The 19,397-nt window shown below is 43.8% G+C and overlaps 1 protein-coding gene across 2 annotated transcripts in view; it reads right to left on the reverse strand.

Annotated features, from left to right (window-relative positions):
* Arfgef3 (ARFGEF family member 3) overlaps positions 1-19,397 on the reverse strand; it is a 159,219-nt gene that overhangs the window by 77,983 nt on the left and 61,839 nt on the right. For both annotated transcript variants that reach the window (XM_087655188.1, NM_001427849.1), the window contains 6 exon segments: positions 18,946-19,014; positions 10,285-10,407; positions 7,353-7,395; positions 6,810-6,888; positions 1,607-1,711; positions 436-769 (listed from right to left, as the gene is read on the reverse strand). In XM_087655188.1, the coding sequence (XP_087511314.1) occupies positions 436-769; positions 1,607-1,711; positions 6,810-6,888; positions 7,353-7,395; positions 10,285-10,407; positions 18,946-19,014 (753 nt within the window).

Raw genomic sequence — 19,397 nt, forward strand, 5'->3', positions numbered from 1 at the left:
AGATGACAAAGGGGCCATCATCATCTGGAAACAAGTAGGACTTGTACACACCTATGTTTCTGTGGCTGACCACTATTGGAAGCTGATCTGTGGCCATGGGCCTGCCCTACCCTGACAAATGCCTGGCATGTCATTTTGAAATCCGCCTTTACCAAGGTGACAAAACATGTCTATCTCCAGAAGAAAGAACCCATACCAGCAGTATGAAATAGCATGTCTATGTCATACAAACGTATAGGGAATGAAGCCAGTGAATGTCTAACATCTTTTTAAACCACAGCTCCCAAAATAAATGACTACCTTTAACAAACTTCAAAATATGGTAGCAGTGATGCCCCAGCAGGTGATGACAAGTAGTCTAGACGCTTCTGCATGTAGATTCCTGTATAGAGATCCCTGTGGACAAAATCAAGTCATCCTTTCATACCTCCCTACCTCTCTCATGATCTTGATGGCTTCCACTCGGTGCTGGGGCGGGGGATACAGGAGCACACGGTGATAGAGGGACTGGAGCACAGGCTTCAGAGAGTCCACTGACCCCACTAAGCGGACGAGCTCAGTCGCAAGGTAATAGATGGTGCGGGCCACAGGCCCACTGAGGGTAGGGGCAGTGCAAGAGCAACCTGAGCCCCGGCCATGGTCAGACACACCGAGGGAGGCAGAATCCGACTCCATGCTGGTGCCGGTGCTGGTGCTGTGGGCAGAGGTGATTGTTTTGTCGTGAATTGGGTTCCCCAGGATCACAACGAGAGCAGGGCAGAGGCTTTTCCTGAAAAGAAGTGGAGGGGAAAAGATACACCTCACTAGTAGCCAAGTGATAAAATGTGAGTGCTGCCAGGAAGGTAAATAGATGTCACAGAAATATCCAGGAAAAGCGGGTATCACTACTGTTCCTTATTTGGACCTTGTTATACCCAGTATACCTAGTCTTCCTCATTTCTCACTTTAATGCTAACTAAATGAAGCATCCAGAGAAGCATTCAAGGACCATTCATTCCTCTGCACACATGCACCTGTGTGTGTGTGTGTGTGTGTGTGTGTGTGTGTGTGTGTGTGTTTGGACAAATAGGACTGAGTGCTAAAAGGTGTCCCCATCAAGTTTCATTTTACTGAATAACAGAATTATTTCTCATTTAGGTATTAATTTCAAGCCCCATACCAACACTCAGCTCCCCACTGCCAACAAAGCAGGATCTGTGGCCTACCAACTGGCTGCCCGCTGGGCCTGTCACTTCCTGGAATCTCTGTGCGTGACAAGGTGATGAGCGCTCTTGTGGAGATGGAGACCAATTTGGGGTTAGGATTTCTTGCCCCACATATATTCCTGATATATTTATACGCTTCTAGAGCAAACCAAGGAGCCAGAGTTACTTGTGATTCCATTGAAGTAAATACATGGCAGAAGCGGCTGCTGGAGGCATATTTGTTATAACACCCACTAGTGCATCTATGGATTTGGGCTGGTGTACACAAAGCAACTCTCCTACCTGGAGGGCACGTATGCATGAACGGAACCATTGCAAGTTCACAGGGGCTATAGATGGGCCTGAGACACAGCTACAGGAGTCCTTGGCCAATTGTGGGGGCATCAGGAGTTCATGCTCACCAGATGAGGTCGGTGAAGCCCCTGTGCAGGTACATGGATGAAGAGGAGCTGCTGAGTATGGAGAGAATGCATTCCAGGTACAGAAGCTGCAGCTGCTGGCTGTCACTGTGGAAGCACAAAGGCAGGCGAGACACAAGACAAAATGAGAGGGTAGCGTCTCGGCAGAACCTGGAGTAACGCTAGGCGCCACCCAAGAGGAGTGGTAAGTGTTACACACAGAGCTTTGTCCTTGAGAATAAAGTCCTAATCCCCCAGCAGCTGAGCAGGAGCAAAGTTAAAGTGTCTGCATTCGCACGGGTCCTAATCCAATATGACATAATAACCCTCAGAAAGAAAAGCCATAGACACCACAGCATGCATAGAGGGAGGACTGTATGAAGAGACAGCGAGAAGGATTTCCACTAAGCAAGTGGGGAGGTAGAGGTGGAGGAGTGGACCAGACCCCTTGAAGGCTTGGAAGAACCACCCTGATCTTGAACATGTCAGTCTCTAGGGCAGTTAGAATATAACAGCTCCCCTGGTTCAAGGCACTCAGCCTTTGGTACCCCATCATGGCAGCTCTAACCAAGTTACAGACTTAGACTGATTTGGGGAAACTAATAAACTTTACTTTGGAGAACTATTTCTGGGTATTTGACAAACCACAGAGTGTGAAACAGAAGGGCCATTGTTAGATGCACCTCACGCACAGCCTGTCATATCCACATCTCCTATCAGAGCAGTGCATTGTCACAGTTACAAATGGGGACAGAGGGTGACAGGTCAGCCAAACCCTATATATGCCAGAAATGCTAATTATCGCTGGTGGCTTAGCTTTCTAAGAAACCATTAACATCATCTTTCCCTATCTCTCCCCGCCTATCTCTTTCTTCTTTGTCCTGGAGCTTTAAACCCAGGGCCCCATACAGGCTAAGTAAGCACGTTAAAACATCTTTGGCCCATCATATTATCACATTAGCTAATAATGATTCATGTTTCTTTATTATTGAGGAAACATGTTTTAAAGTTTTTAATTTGTGTATGGCTATTTTGCTTGTATGGATGTCTATGTACCACATGTGTACTCTGTGCCCTTAGAGGGTAGAGGGCAGTATTGGATACCCCTGGAAGTGGACAGTGTGTAACAAGTGTTAACAGACATCTGTTAGCCACCATGGAGGTGCTGGGAATCGAACCTGGGCTAACTGACAAGCAGTCAGAGCTTTTAACTGCTGAGTCATCTCTGCATCCTCATATTTATGCACACATAAACTTCTCATCATGGGCTGTCTTGATAATCTAATAAGGAAATAGGAGACTCTATAGGGAGCGCATTCCTATGTTTCCTCTCAGTGTTACCAAAGGGTGCTAAATTTCTAATTTGTGGTGAGACTCACGAGAATGGAGAGAAGTTAACTTTCAAAGACACATTTGCTTGAAGTGCACATATTCTAAAGAGACATAATGCAATAATCCCTTATGGAGTAGGCTATCCACAAAAGGAGATATCTACCAATAAAAATAACAGTCAGATGCTCCTGGTGTTTTCAAAATAAATGCCAGAAAAGAAGTTCTCAATAGTTAAGTAACCCCCTAACACAGGAGGTAGGGAGGGGAAAGCCAGGCTGTGAAAGTAAATTACTAGACACAGAAAGCTAGGAAGAGGGAAAAGGAAGCTCCCCTGTGTACCCAGGAGACTAGAAGTCTATACTCCTGCCAAGCTGACAAGGTTGTGTCGCTGCAAGGCAAGGCAGGCTGAGACGGAGATGGGGGATAGCTCTGCGAAAAACACCTCAGACCAACTTCAGCGTCTAAAACTGGCTGGCACACTGTAGCTCAGAGGCCACACGCTGTGAATTTAAAGCTGTGTTTAAGTTTTAAAGGGGTTATAAAGCCAAATTAAAAAAAAAACATAAACAAAAACGCCCATCGGGAGATGTTACAGAAAAAGCTCACCAACCCACAGACTAAAATATCTTTTCCCTCATACTCCGTGATTACTATCAACGCATTGGGAAGAGAGCACTGACTTTGTGTGTGTGCACTCTCTGAGGATGGAGGGGCGGCGTACAAAGACTCAGTTGGTACAGAAATTATTACCATTTGGCAAGAGGAAGGTGATGATTACTATTTGATCAGAGGAATAAGAAGGGTAAGAAACATTAATCTTTTGCTGGCCAAGTAAAAACTTTTAGTTCTAGTCTTTCTTTCCTACAAGCTTCACCTGCCTTTGCACTGCTCTGAAAATAGCTCCTCGTCGTGGGGGGAGATGGAGACGCACACAGTGCTGATGTCAAGTGCTGTAAATGAGTCACTGGATGTAAATCTCCACGGTACTGCATAAGTGAAGCACCCTTTCCCAAAGGCCCCGGGAGGAATTTGATAGGACATGATGCCATTGTAGGGTCTGAAGTCCAAGCAAATGTCAGCCATGGAGTTGTAGAGAGGGTGTGGACAAATGAGGGTAGAGGAGGAAGGAGTTTGGACTGCAAGGTTTGGGGGGGGGGGTGAAGACAGGATGTGAGGATCATGTCTGTAAAAGAGTGGAGCTGGAAGGCAAGCACGGTGTGGTTCATGCTTGTAATCCTAGCATTTGGGGAGTAGAGGCAGGAAGAACTGGAGTACAAGCACATTTTCAGCTGTGAAAAAGATTCAGGGCTGGTCTGAGCTACATGGAACCCAGATGCCAGATGGGTGTGGGACCTGTAGACTGTGCTATCTGTCCAGGCAATGATCTTGCTTGGATAGACTGGAGAGGGTTAGACAGCAGAACCATGCTGTCAATCACAAGGTTCATTGAAAAGACAATTCTGGAAGGATCAACTTGATTGTGTCTCAGGTTAACAGTTACAACTATGAACTGGGCTCCTTTTTAAGAAGATTCAATGTCCCACTGCAAAAACACCTCTTCCTCAAGCCGGTAGTCTAGCATCATACGACTAAAGCAAACAGAAAATACAGATTCTCAATTTCTGAAGTCATCAGATATAGTATAGGATGGGAACATTAAGGAGTTATTGGGGTTATTGTGAGTAGTTGCAAAGCCTGCTGGGATGCTGCAGGCCCCAGGCATCAGCACCATTGACAGGAATATATTGCCAAGTAAACTGGCTCCTTACATCAAGTAAGTAGGCTCCTGGGAGATCTTATGACAGCTTAAATGTGGGATGCAGCAGTCTGGAGATTGGGGATTTATGATCATTAAATGGAGCCACGGAAAACCGAAGTATCTTCTGCGCATGTTCCTTACTTAGAGACCGCAGAACAAGTGCACAGTGTACCATTCCTTTCAGGCTTGTATACTCGCAAAGAGGCAAACACTTGGACCTGTGGAGTGGGAAGGAGCCTAGAACCTAGCTAAGCTTTCCAAAATGTAGGAGTGGGAGGTATGCTGCCTCCTGGAAGGGCTGGGGACTACTCTTCCTGGTGTTTCGGGAGAGCATTTCATAGTTGGCAGACTATATCTACTGGTAGACTCACTGCCTGCTCATTGCTGACTTCTCCCCAGTTATACGATCCAAGCAGGACAATTCTCAGCAATTGTCAGCTGGGCCGTACAGGCTGAGCAGCCGCCCGGACAGGGAGGGCGCCTCCTGGGAAGATAATTAGTGGCATTTTCAGGATCTCTGTAGTTCTCAGTATCGGGTTTAAATTTTTTTTCTCCAAATGTTTGCTATCTTTTTATTCAGATTTGAATTTAATTAGAAACTAAGAGAAGGCGGCAAGCACTTATATAAGAGATGGAGTAGAATTAGAAACTTGATATGGCCACTCTGGCTGGCCTTAGTGACTCCATGCCTTCTTTGGTACAGACTCCCGTCTGACATTCTTTAGAGAGGGAGACTGGGATAAAGTGACAGATGACAGACTACGAGTAAATCACATACCACTCTAAGCCCAATTATCCTCTGAAAAACTCATGAGCTGAAGGGGGACCATGCAACTCAGCTTGTCTAATATAGAACTCTAATAATAGTACATCTCCAAGGCCTGTGAGTTATGCTGAATACCTCAATATATTTTCAGAATCCCCCAGAGACTGAGGATACCACAATCACATGTCCTTACCGAGCCTACGCCCTGGGAGGTGTACCTGGGGTCCTGTCCTGAAAATGACTGTAAGGAGAAATACTACCCATTAGAATCTCATAGAAAAAAAGCCATTTAAAAGACAAAGGAAATGTCTGATTTAGCTAATAAAAAAGAAGAAATTAAGGAAATTGAGTCGGAAGAGACCACACAAACATGAGCACTTCCTAAGGATGAAGATATGAACACTGGATGTTGACAGAGGCATGCAAGCTGCCTCAGCTACTCTAAGCATTTGGCGCTCAACTTCTGCAGCAACTCCACCCCCTTCTCCTTCACTGAGATGATTGGCAGAGACCACAAGCAAACAAACGACAGAGGCGGGCCTATGACCAGGGGAGTTTCCTCAAAATCCCAAGATAATGCACTACTTATCAAAACTATGAAGCACGGCACCGGCCTGGCGAGGGATCACATCCTAAGAATGCAGACATATTGTGGATTACAGCATGAGCTGGCGGGAATATAGACCTGCCCTTCTGTACACCTTTAATCCCTAACAATGAAGGTAAGGTTAGTTTGTAGAAAGAAACAGCCGTGTTTGAAACATGACGTCTAATCGAGGGGCAGACAAAAGTGACAGACCAGAGAAAGATTTGAGAGTGAGTCAGAGATGTGATATGCTCAATTTACACGTGAACAGCAGAGGAAGAGAAGCTACGTAAGAGCGGTGGAGGAGGGAAAAGGAGTGGTGGTGTGGTATGTGGTGTGTATGTATGCATGGCAGGTTTGCGGAGACAGGTTACAAAAAGAACACGCTAGACACAAGTGAAGACAGAGGGATAAGGAGCCAGAAGATGAGAACAGATTGCCAAAGTTAGTACGAGGCCAAGCAGAGCAATACAGTCAAAAGTTGAGAGAAAATCAGACTTAATCAGCTGTCTTGGAAGATTAGATTGCATGGAGGCTAGAGGTCTCCAGGTCTAAGCCTGCAGATGGTTGGAACAGAGATCAAACCACTCTTTGTTTATCTGTCATCTCATCCCTTCATCTGAGGAAATATAAGTGACATTTACAACAGGTGGGAAGGAACTACTGTTCAGATAGACACGATATAACGTCAACGATGCTGTAGATAGAAGTTGTTTTAAGTTGAACCACTGTTGGATACCAGCCAGGACAGAAGGGGACTTACTTTATGGAGGCTTGTAGCTTCTCACACAGAACAGCAAGGACAGAGACAACGTCATCGCAAAGCGCCTCTACTGTTAAGCCTTCAAAACAGAGGAGATGTTAAGCATTAGACACTGGTAGACATTGTGGTTTCCCTCAATCTCCTTCCCATCCTGTGCTCTAGATGGGTTTTGGTGAGTTTTAGATGTGAGGTCTCTTTTAGGCCTTCAGAACAATCATAGGGAGGAGAAGAATAGAACGGAACCCTTTAAATGTGAAATACACAAAATACAGCCCAGGGAGAAAACACGAGGCTGTTTTTCTTAGAAGTAAAGTTCTTCCACAGTTAAGTCTCCAAATGGGAGGGATGTGATCTGTTAATTCAGCCTGCACAGTTGGCACAGGAAGGTGTGGGAACAGAAGGAAGGCAGTTGCTGGTTAGATAATAGAATGCAAAGCCAAACAAAGCGTGGGCCATCTTTAAACCTTCAGTTGTACCAATTAGGTGGTTCTTAGACCCCCCCACCCATTTAAAAAGGCCTAGTAAAAAATCTAATCCCAATACCTTGACTGCGGAATCCCTGTGGGGCATCTGGGTTTTCAATTATCTAGTGAGAAAGACACACAGAAACAATCAGAAGATTTGGGTAAGAAAATTCCCCACAATGCAATGTTCCAGGAAACAAAATGGCATTCTGAGCACTCTGGTTTCAGATGTCTTACCCAAGCGGGCTAGAAGCATCTCATTGCCCGTGACCTTAATGGGAAGGACTGAGTGTGCCCATCTCCAAAATAAACTGCTTCAGAGTTGAAACACTTGGAAAGTTAAACCCCACCGTGCACTTTTATGGCTGGGCGACAGCTTGTGGCAGTGTGTACTTGAAGACACAGACAATATAATTCATCTCAAGGCGACAGGATGCACTATGTTTCGCCCTAACAGATCTAGGCTCTGTCAGAAGAAGAACCATCCTTGATGGACTTTGAAATACAGGTTCAAAAATGAACCAAGCACTCACTACCTTCCAGTTTAAGGGGAGGACGTATTAACCTGAAACTGACAAGCAGTTGCTGGGTAGACTCAGAACTGTTTGAGCAGCAGTGTCACCGAGGGAAGGCAGGAAGTGAAAGAGGCTAATGCTTAAGATGGCTCATGTTTTCATGGCCGACATAATTCAGGAACTACAGACCTGAGGAAGGGAAGGAGGTGACTCAGGATCCCTATCTCTCTGTAGCAAGATTTGGTTGATAAGGGGGGCACTGTCATGCCAACGTACTACCAGGCATGTCAATCACCGCAGGGCGCTGCCTTTTCAAGACTCACTACAGGTGCGTATGTCTACTATTTGGGATTCAAAATTTGCAAATTCAGCTGCTTCCACAACAGATTCTGTGAGATTTTTACGTCAGTGTCTCCAAAAAACAACTGCCAAGAGAGGGCTTCGCAGTTACATTTTAAAGCTAGAGGTGTGTCTAAAGCCCGGCCACCAAATATTTATACATGGCGATTTCGCTTTGAAAAATCGGCAGCTTACAATTCAGCAGTGGATTTGGTCATTTAAATAATTCAGTAATGAGGTGAGATAATGACTCAGCGTTTCTAAGAATACAAAATCAGAACTGGGGTTTGTTTGGGGAAAGGGGTAAAGCCTGCACACATTATGTAGAAGCTGTTCTGTATTCTAACGCCTTTGCATCCCCCTTATATATTGTCTTTCTGCTGTATCCAGACCTTCCTCATCCTGAGTTGGCCTAGGAAGTCTTTCCAGCGATGAACATATACATTCTTCTCAGGTAGTCCTGAGCGTCCTCCAGGAGACCATGCAACTTCCTTAGAGGAAAGCTCATCGCTCTGATAGGCACTCTCCTTTAACAGCTTTTGGGGGGAAAAATCTTGATTTTTTTTAGGTGGGAAAACTGACAGATTCCTCTATAAGACATCACAAATGCTTCAAATGTTACCACCCTGAGAATTTCATTTCTTTTCTGGGACAGGCAATCAATCTCTAAAGAAATGCCCGAGTAAGAAAAAGGAAGTCACAGAGAAGGGCGATTTCCCACTTGATTTTGGGTCTTGCCTTTGACTGGGTGAGTCTAGACAGTCAGCGATGAGTAGGACCGGCAGGCTGACTGGACGCATACAACCCAGACTGGAGACATACGGCCTCTTCAGTACACAACCAGCCCTCCTGAGCTGTATCTGGTCCATCCCAGTGGAAGCCTCAGCACTAGATGGCTGAAGCACAGAGTTTACACCTAATATAGTTATGTGCCATTTAATGAAAGGGGTATACTCTGAAAATGTCACTGCTACATGATTTTTGTCAATGTGAGACATAAATTATATGCACAAACCCAAAATGATTTACTGTACTGTACGGGTAGGCTATACGGCCCCATCCAGCACAGGTATAGAAGATCCTTGCCCAAAATGTTATTATGACTGTCCTCTACTTACAATTCCAAAATTAGGATTAAATGAGCACGATTGGGAGCTTGAAACATTGCATTTATATGTCTTATTTAACAATATTAGGTATTATCAATATTAGAATATTCAACTGTGTTATTAGTTAGGAAGGATGAAATGAGGCATTATTTTAGAATTTTTAACATCTTAAATTACTTCTTTTCTCCTACTATGTTTTCTTTTGAGTTAATATTCCTATACTCATCATACCCAGAATCATAGTATAAATGAGATCACTTTCAACAAGGGGTTGGCTAAAGTTAACAGTGAGATCTTAGAATAACAATTTTTATCAGAATCTTGGGCTTTGGGTACAGCACACAAAAGAAGATGTCCTTTTAAGTATTGCTGCCTGTCTGCACTGGCTTCCAAAGCACCTGAGGGTGGGAAGTGCAGTCTGGGAGTCAGAGCTCAGGGTTTAACCATTTCCTTCATGAATAGCTCATTAACTTTATGGCTTGCTTTTCTTTACAAGTTTACTACTGTCATATGCCTTTAATTATTTTAAAATTATGTTGTGAATGTGGGTCTTTTGCCTGCGTGTATGTTTGTCCAGCACGTATGTGGCAGGTACTTGAGAGGCCAGGAGAAGTCACTGGATCCCCAGGTACAGCAGTTATAGGCAGCTGTGAGCTGCCATGTAGGTGCTGGAAATTAAAGCTAGGTCCTCTCGAAGAGGAACACCTAGTTGTTGAGCCATTTCTCTGGTCCCCTACATAATATTTTTAATGAAAATACTCAATGGAAAAACCATTTCAATAACTGATTTTTACGAAGGAAAAGTAAAAACTTAAAACAACGACCAAAATTTTACTATATTTTGTTACAAAAACCCAGAAGGGTGCTCCATACTTTGGGGGCAAAAATGAGCAAATTTCTAAATATCTCCATTTGTATAAATGAACGGTCTAATAAAAAGCTTTCCCAGCGTCTTCAATGGGAAGTGGCTACGGTAGGAGGGGCTGCGGGCCTGGGACATACGGCATGCAGGGACGTAAGTGTCACACGTGCAGCACGGGAAGCTCACCGTGTTCTCCTGTCTCTGCCGTAACTGTAGCGTCAGGTCACCCAACATCTGGCTGAGAGTGGCACGCACGGCAGTGTTGATACTGCGCTGGTGACAGCTGCATGTGTACGTCTCGATGCACACCTGGTGAGGGAACGAGAGTAACGCATGCACTCTAGACATCCATTTACCACAGACAATCTTGGCATTAGCCAGAGAGGATACCGGCACTTTAAAGGGTTGTTGTTGTTGTTGTTGTTGTTGTTATTATTATTATTATTATTATTATTATTATTATTATTATTATTATTGGTTATTTTATTTATTGACATTTCAAATGTTATCCCCCTTCCCTGTTTCCCCTCCCCTAACTCCCTATCCCCCTCCCCCATCCCTCTGCCTCTGTGAGAGTGCTCTCCCACCCGCCTGCCCGCCCTCCCACTCCTCCCCGGCATTCCCCTACCCTGGGTCATCGAGCTTCTACAGGACCAAGAGGCTCCCCTCCCAGTGATAAACAAGCTCTTGCTTTCTTACAACTGAGACTGGCCTTGAACTCAGGGCCATCCTGTTCCTACCTCCAAATCCCGAAATGGAAAGTCATCTAGACTTTCAACTGCTTATGAATAAAAAAAAAAAAATCTTGCCATATCTAAAACCTCTGGAGATTTGCTTTTGAACATTAATGGAAATCCTTCCCCGATCGTTACTACTCTCAACAAGGTCACGTTTCTGAGTTTCACAGGGGCATATACATCTGCAGGGCAGGGGTGGGGGGTGGCTGTGAAACACACAATTCTAAGAGAAACCCAGGTGACTGGAGAATGCACAGGAAGCCTCAAGGCTATATAATGAGTTTGGATGTGTGTTGACTGTTGCTGTGTTCTCAGAACAGTGACAAAGGTTGAAACAGTGTGTACCTGCCTTGGGGAATCTGTGGTTCAACTCAGACTGTCAGGTAGGAAGCCACAGGCTTGGGCTTCTCTACAAGCAGAAAGCTCTGTTACAGGGCGTGTGCTCTGAGGGTGACGCTCTGCCCACAGATAGTGGCTTCTACTGGGGATGGGGAGCTCCGAAGCAAGGGCGACCCTGTGCTCATGGGGTGACACTTCCTGTGTCACACTGCTGAGAACCAGAGAGCCACCTGGACTACTGTGAGGAAAACATACATAGTGTTGCTATCCCACTTGTTTTCTGTCAGTCAGGTGTCCTGTTGAGGGAACACGCCAGACAAGATATTCTGAGATCTGTGCGTCTGAATGGCTGGTAGAATCTAAAAAGGCTTGTTGGTGGCTAGTTATGGAAAAATCCCAGATTTGGAGCAGGGAGGTAATATTCTACTTTATCATGACTCTGAATGCCATGCAATAGCTTTCAAGGGTTCATGAACTCTGATTCTTGAAGCTGCAAGGGTGGGCCTAGCAATGGATGCCTGCTTACATTTTGCTTTCTTCTTTCCCTCTCCATAAGTCACCTGTCCTTTAATGAAGAGGGAAACAGAAAAACAGAAAGAGAACCAAATACACTGAAATTATTCTGTTAGGAACAGTTCCTGAAGGGCTCTAATAAAAATGGAAATTCTATTTAGATGGCCAATACCTGATAAGAGAGAGGAGAGAGAAGGGAGGAGAGAGAGGAGGGAGGAGGGGGAGAGAGAGGAGGGAGGTGGGGGAGAGAGAGGAGGAAGGAAGCAGAGAGAGGAGGGAGGAGAGGAAGAGAGGAGGGAGGAGAGGAAGAGAGAGGGGAGGAGGGGGAGAGAGAGGAGGGAGGAGGGGGAGAGAGGGGAGGGGAGGAGGGGGAGAGAGGGGAGGGGAGGAGGGAGAGAATATTTTAACATTTGTTGCTATTACTCAAGGTATGAGAGTTTCTTGGTAAGCCACACTATAATTGTCTTTTAATACATTTAACCAAAAGCACATTTTTTTTATTATTATTTTTCAACATTGGGATGGAACCCAGGCTTTACTTGTCTTGGGCAAACAGGGCTCTAGCATTTACCAACCCTTAGCTATACAAGATAAACATTTTTTAGTTTAATTCATACCCTTAATACTTCATGAGAGACATTGGAAACTCAACACTAGATTTGGATATGAGTCTAGATGGATTGCTTCTAGATAGGATTCCTATTTTAAAAAATAGAAACAATTTTGTTTTGTTTGTTTCGAGACAAGTCTCATTAAGTAGCCTCGGCTGGTCTAGAACTCACTATGCAGAACAGGCTGGCCTTAAACTCACAAAGCTCTGACTTGCTTCCTGAGTGCTGATATTAAAGTATGTTCCCATGTCTTCAAATAATTATAGATTATAATGGATTCATGTTTACAGTAGTTTATATGAGCTTTTTGGAGCCGTGGCCTCCAGAGCTTATCCTTTGAGATGTGATGAAAAACTTCAAAACTCTAAAATACTTATAACTGTGTACAGTGTTGCATTTTGATGAAGCCAATTTCTCTGTAGTCTATTTAGACATGCAAATACCATTCGTATTTCATAATTTAATAGTCTTAAATAGTTTTCTTTGTATCTGACATTTTTTGGGAAATCTTTGTAACTTTTGCTGTTTAAAATAAGATTTTAAACAGTTTTAAATTAGATTTTAAACAGATTTTAAAATAGTTTTGTTGAGGGCCTAGCCTTTAATGGCTGAGCCATCTCTCCAGCCTCGACGAGGACTATTAAAGCACAGCATTTGAAAGAACAGTTCAACAATATACTTAAAGTTCTGAACTCTGGGCCACACACAGGAGCCAACCTCCCTTAAAATATTATGTGAGCCCCTTGAAACCCGTGAATGAAAGCATCTATGGAAAAAAAAATCTTACTTTCTATAGCACAAAGTTATAAGCAAAGAAAAACTTTGCAAGTATCAAATGTATCTTTTTGAGTGTGAACGTCACGCTGTTTTTAGTTATTAATATTTCAGGGATGACACTGGTCCTAACTTATCACAACATGCATTTTATTAAGGGAAATGATGAACCCATTTACTCAGTGAGAAAAAACTATTGACTTCAGATGCTTATTCTGCCAAATTTAGGAATATAATATTAAATATGACAAATAGACATATCGTTACACATAGACAGGCTTATCTCTTTCTGACACCTCTCGATTTAGGTGGTTAGAATGAATTAATTTACCTGCTATTCTGAGAGGGTAATGAGTGGGTAACTGTGACTATCACCATAGTGAATTGCATCTAAGCCTGGCATGGCCAAAAAACGTTTTTAAGAAAGTTTCTTAAGCTTTCTATAATGATGAGTTGTTAAACTAGTTAGTGGAAATAAGGTCTATATTTTTAAACTCGATCACTGTCTTCAACACTAGAGTTTATTTTAAAGTTGCATAAATGCTCAACTTCTTTTGCTCCAAGGCAGAAGTAAAATGAGCACAGTGGGAAGAAAAACAAGTCAAGAGGACGCCAAGCCTGAAGGCAAGCTGAGCTTCTGTAGAGGACCTGTGGCTTCTTCCCTGCCCCAGTATCATTCTCCTGTAGCAGTCCCTTCCCCTTTGCATCTGTCATTTAGAAGTTAAAAAGCCTCAAGTCCGTACCAATTGAAATACCTTGTAAAAAACCACAGCCCCCCTCCGCCCCCCGCCCCGATCACCAGGGAATGCAGGGAGACACAGGGCAGTGAGGAGAGCCATAACGAACGTTTTAATCATTCCACGTATGTGTGGACATTCAGGTTTATGACATGCTAATCATAACTGATAGCAAAAGTCATAGATATCAATGATACAAAACGAGCTCTCAAAGGAGAAAAAGAGCCAGGCCATACAAGTGTGCAAATGAGCACAAACCATAGAATCTTTGTCATTGGCTAAGGAGGGGGGATAACAGTAACAGGGGAAATGTAGCATCAAATCACTACGTGAAGTAGCACTGAGGTACACAGTACTACGTTTTGGCCAAAATAAATGCAAATTTTGAAGCAGATGTTTGGAGAGAAATTTGCTTAGCATCGGAAAGTACACAGATCTTTCACTTCGTTCTGCTCTAATCGCAACTTTCTGTTTCCTCTATGATGGTGTTAATGACCTTTCTGCACCCAAAAAGCAAGTATGAAAGCTACCGAGTCATTAGTTCTACGCCGAACAGAGCTGCTGCATTTCTAACTAAAAAAATAAATGAGACGAATGAAAAAACAAGTTATAACGATGACATAGGATAAGAGACTAAACTATTAGGAAGCAATGGCCCTTCGAGAGAAGACTGTCAATCCTCATTGATCATAGAGAACTGGAGAACTTTTGATGATCACTGCGAGCCTAAGCTGAACGATGATGATCATGGTGATTGATCAGTTGCCGGGCCATTTCTTACTGTTTATGAAAGAAGCCTCCTTCCTCACAGATGGACACCTGGAATGGATAGGCACATGCAAACCGGTACAACCACTTTGGAAATCAATTTAGCGGTGTCTCAGGAAACTGGAAATGGTTCTACCTCAAGACCCAGCTATACCACTCCTGGGCATATACCCAACAGATGCCCCACCATACCACCAAGGACGAGTGCTCAATTATGTTCACAGCAGCTTTATCTGTAACAGCCAGAAACTGGAAACAAGCTAGATGTCCCCCACCCCCAACTGAAGAATGATTAAAGAAAATATGGTACAACTATACAGAGGAAAAACAAAGACGTCATGAATTTTGCAGGCAAATGGAACTTGAGACTATCATCTTGAGAGCCAGAAAGACATGTATGGTACGCACTCACTTCTAAGTGCACATTAGCCGGAAAGTACAGGACAATCATGCTACAACTCACAGGCCAAAAGAAACTGGGTAATAAGGAAGTCCAAGGGAGGATGCATGGATTTCACTTAGGGGGAAACTCAATAGTCATTGGAGGTAGATGGAGAGAGGGAACTGGGGGGACAGGGGCATGAGGAGAGGAGCATTGGGAATGGCAATCAGGTGTGGGGGTGGGTTGGGAGAGGGCTGGGAGTGTGAATGGAAATTGGGAGGTGGGGGAGGGAGTCTCTGGTGAGTAGCTGGAGGCCTGTGATCTGGGAGGATATGGTTCTTTGTGGTTCTTAGCCAGAGTATAGTAGAGAGTAAAGGGAAATGAAGACATAGAGCCGCACTCTGGGGGCTTGATGATGGATAGCTTTTATTAATCAGTGTTTTGGAAAAGACAGATGGGTGGTCAGAAGAGAAGTCCCTGGAAATAAGAATGTTAAAAATCAAAACCCCAAAACAATGATTCTAAAACATTTTCCTGAGCCCAACAGGCTTGCTAGGGGTTGGGGTGAGGGTATTTACCAGACGTTTCTAGGAATCTAAGATCAAACCAGCAAATAGAAGAGAATAGCCAAGGTTTCGGCTATTGAGAATTTTTATAGAGGAATCTTCAGCAGGCATGGAGACAGTTCTCAAATCTCTCCAGTAGGATACTGTCATTAACTTATTTTCAAATCAGCCTTAGACTGCTTTTGGCTATGATTTGACCTTTTTCTTTATTAAAGACCTTCTTTGGCAATTTCTATACCCCCCATCCTTCCTCTATATGAAGAGAGTGACTGTCTTTGGAAAACTCAACATGTCTCCTAACCTGTGCATAATGCTAAGAGAAGCCTATGGCTGAACCTTGCCCCATCAGGACTATGTACCAATGTGGAGGTCTAGTAATGACGGTTCTTGAAACTGAATGGTTAATGTTTGCTTATTTTGTAATTGCTCATTTAACAAATCTGATGAATTTTTTTTAAAAAAATCCTCTTATAACACAGAAGGTATGCTTTTGGAAAACTTTCTTACTAGAGGTTAATTAGGCAAATTTGTGTTAGACACCAATTGTACTGGCTGGTTTTGTGTGTCAACTTGACACAAGCTGGAGTTATCACAGAAAAAGGAGCCTCAGCTGTGGAAATGCCTTCATGAGATCCAGCTTTAAGGCATTTTCTCAACTAGTGATCGAGGTGGGAGGACCCAGGCCATTGTGGGTGGTGCCATCCCTGGGCTGGTGGTCGTGGGTTCTATAAGAAAGAAAGATGAGGAAGCCAGAGGAAGCAAGCCAGTAAGAAACATCCCTCCATGGCCTCTGCATCAGCTCCTGCTTCCTGACCTGCTTGAGTTCCAGTCCTGACTTCCTTTGGTGATGAACAGCGATGTGGAAGTGTAAGCTGAATAAACCCTTTCCTCCCCAGCTTGCTTCTTGGTCATGATGTTTGTGAGGGAATAGAAACCAATCAAAGTTGCTTTTATATTTATTTTAAAAGCTTAATGATCCTTACATGGTTTCAATAGTACCTCCAGGAAATAGCCTCATTTTTCATACTTCAGTACACGTCTTACTTCCTGATCGACAAGTTTCCGAGTAAGTGCCATCACTGTCTACCACAACGAGAGGGCAAAGGACAGTTGGCTTCCTTTCCACCAGAGGAGTTTCATGTGACTTACAGAGCTGGTTTTATTTTTCCTAAGTTGTTTCCCTAAAACGTTTTAGAAAGACAGTGGTGAACACTGCATACTCTGGGACTGGACTCACACTCACAACCATTTGTGTGGAATGTGGGTATTAAATCTAACTGGAACATCCATGCTAGAAATGGAGTAATTGTGATACACAAGGGACAGAGTGAGAAGGTCAAGGAACCCTTCTCGGATGTGAGAGGCAGGATCCACACCAAACAGGGAGGCTCCTAGCACGTTCATCTACCATTAACCTTAAGGACCTTTACCTTACACCAGTCTTAGCCTAACCCTTTTTCCTTTCGGTTATTTCTCCTTTTCTGATTTTGATAGGCACTTCTGAGTTTAATGAATCACTCTATCTGCACATGGCTGCTGGGTCTCTTTCTGACTTTCAGAATCTTCTCTCAATGAGCACCAGATTTCCACGAGGATGAGTAAGGTGACCTCCTCCTCCCTGAAACAGAATGGAGCTCCCCTGCAGTCTTCCCTTCTCAAAGGTACTGTTGCTCCCTTCCTGGGTTCCATTGACAAGAGTCGCTTCTCTATCTTCCTTCAGCTGGCAAATGGCTAACGACCTCCTGAATACTAACACATCTTCTTGCTTGTAAAGGTTGCTTCTTTCCCCCTCAGATGATGGGATGAGATGAGAGCCATACCTAAGCTTTACAAACCCACAGCTTGGGCTGATTCCAGAGTGTTTTTAATGTAACTATCCCTCAGCCTAGGTCTGGAAGCTTCTACAATCTAATCTGCAAGCCCAGACCTTGAAGGCTTCAGCTTCTAGGCTACATCTGCTAACACAGGTCTAGCATGTTTCAGCCTCTGAGACTTATTGCTGAATAAAGTCACCCTAGATCTTTCTGAACTCTGGCTGGTTGGTTCAAGTCAGCTGTCCTGACTCACACTCCTCTCCAAACTGACGGATTCAAATTGGGTTCTCTCAGTTTCTGACTGTATTGCTCTACTTGGAAAAACTGCCTCTGAACTCCACAAACTGAGCTGCACTGACTTCTCTAATTACACTAACCAAACAGAACTGAATGGAACTGCACTAACTAAACTCTCCAAGTGAACTGATTCTCTTTGCATGCTCTTAAGTAACCTCTCTTTCCTGTCTGTTCTCCCGAGAGTTGGGGATATCCTGTCTCCGACTCATTCTGTCAAATCTTTCTCTGACGCCATCACTTTGTCTGCCCCTCAATTAGATGACATTGTTTGGGCTTACTAAGGGTATGCCTGTATTCCAACCACATCACAGAGACCTACGTCTTTGAATGTGATCCCTTGTTAGAGCAGCCCTGCTGCTTAATTAAAATTCCTCTACATTTGCTAACTTTAGAAACTTCACTACCCTATAACAAATGAACAAATGAATTCTCAAATAAGAAGACCTTTCACTATATCTCTTAAAATTCAGTAAAAAACAATTCTGGTAACAACGCTATTTCATTGCTTATAGACACTGAAACACATAAATGTCCCAAAGAAAACTGTTTGCCCATCTCTACAGATCCATGATTGAAAGCTGCCTCATGGTATATTGCAGGCCAACTAGTTAATTGCAACTTCTCCTTTGACAGCCCTGGACATTTTCCACACAGTCTAAACTGGAAATGTAGCTCACTGGTAGAATGCTTCTGCACGATTTCAGAATACAGAAAAGCATCCAGACTTTGTGGTCTGAACATGTACTCCTACCAGAATAACCAAATATTAAAAATATTCTTTTCAAGGAACGAAAGGAAAACTATTCTAAGTAAGCTCTGAAAGGTTTGTGTTTCCAGAAGCTAAGGCACATGCCAGACATTCAAGGAGTCAGCTTTTCTGCTGGATACATTTTAGAATGTGCTGGAAGGAACATGTGACTCCAATACACAGCACTGATGGGAAAGAGGGGCCGTTTTAGTGAGAGTTACGAGATGCATTTCTCGGGGCTTGTGAGATAGACAGAACTGAATCAATAAATGCTGTTGTTAATCTCAGACTTTCTTAAAAATGACTTTAAAGCAGAAAATGCTTTGCAATTACTCAAGTGAAGTAAACTCAAGCATGCAGAACCCCGAGACCTGCTGGAATAAGTCAGGAATAAGGCTGGCCAACCAGCTACACAACATGTTCCCACAAAGTAAACCAGCAGGAACTCCCCACAGTCATCAGAGAGTCTTTCTGCTGCTACTCAGATCTAGTCAGGTATTCCCTTTAGTCAGAGGGAAAGGGGCGGGCGGTGAGCATCAGGCACAAACATTCTATACTCACCTCTGCGATCTTCAGTACGGCACTCCCATTCATGTCAAATGTCGGGGTGTAGGTGATGCACAGTAAAACCTAGACTCAGCAAGACATGAGGGGAGAAAGGAGAGACAGGGTTAAAATATAGGACTATGTTTGTATGGTGGTTAGAATGAGAATGACCCCTATGGGTTCATACATTTGCATGCCTGGTCTCAAGCTGAGGAACTGTTTCAAAGAATTAGGAAGTGTGTCTGTGTTGGAGTAGGTAGGTCTCTGTTGGAGGAGGAGTGCCATGGGGGTGACAGTGGGCTTTGAGGTTTCAAAAGCTCACACCCTAGGCCCTAGAATACAAGCTCTCTTTCTTTCCCTCTCCCTTACCCCCTTTCCTTCCCCTCCCCATGCCACTCCGATTGCTGCCTGTAGATCCGTAGACAGGGATGTAAAGCTCTCAGCTACGGCTCTCCGACACCATGCTT

Source organism: Rattus norvegicus, chromosome 1, assembly GCF_021556685.1.
Source record: "Rattus norvegicus strain SHRSP/BbbUtx chromosome 1, alternate assembly SHRSP_T2T, whole genome shotgun sequence".
Taxonomy (NCBI): domain Eukaryota; kingdom Metazoa; phylum Chordata; class Mammalia; order Rodentia; family Muridae; genus Rattus; species Rattus norvegicus.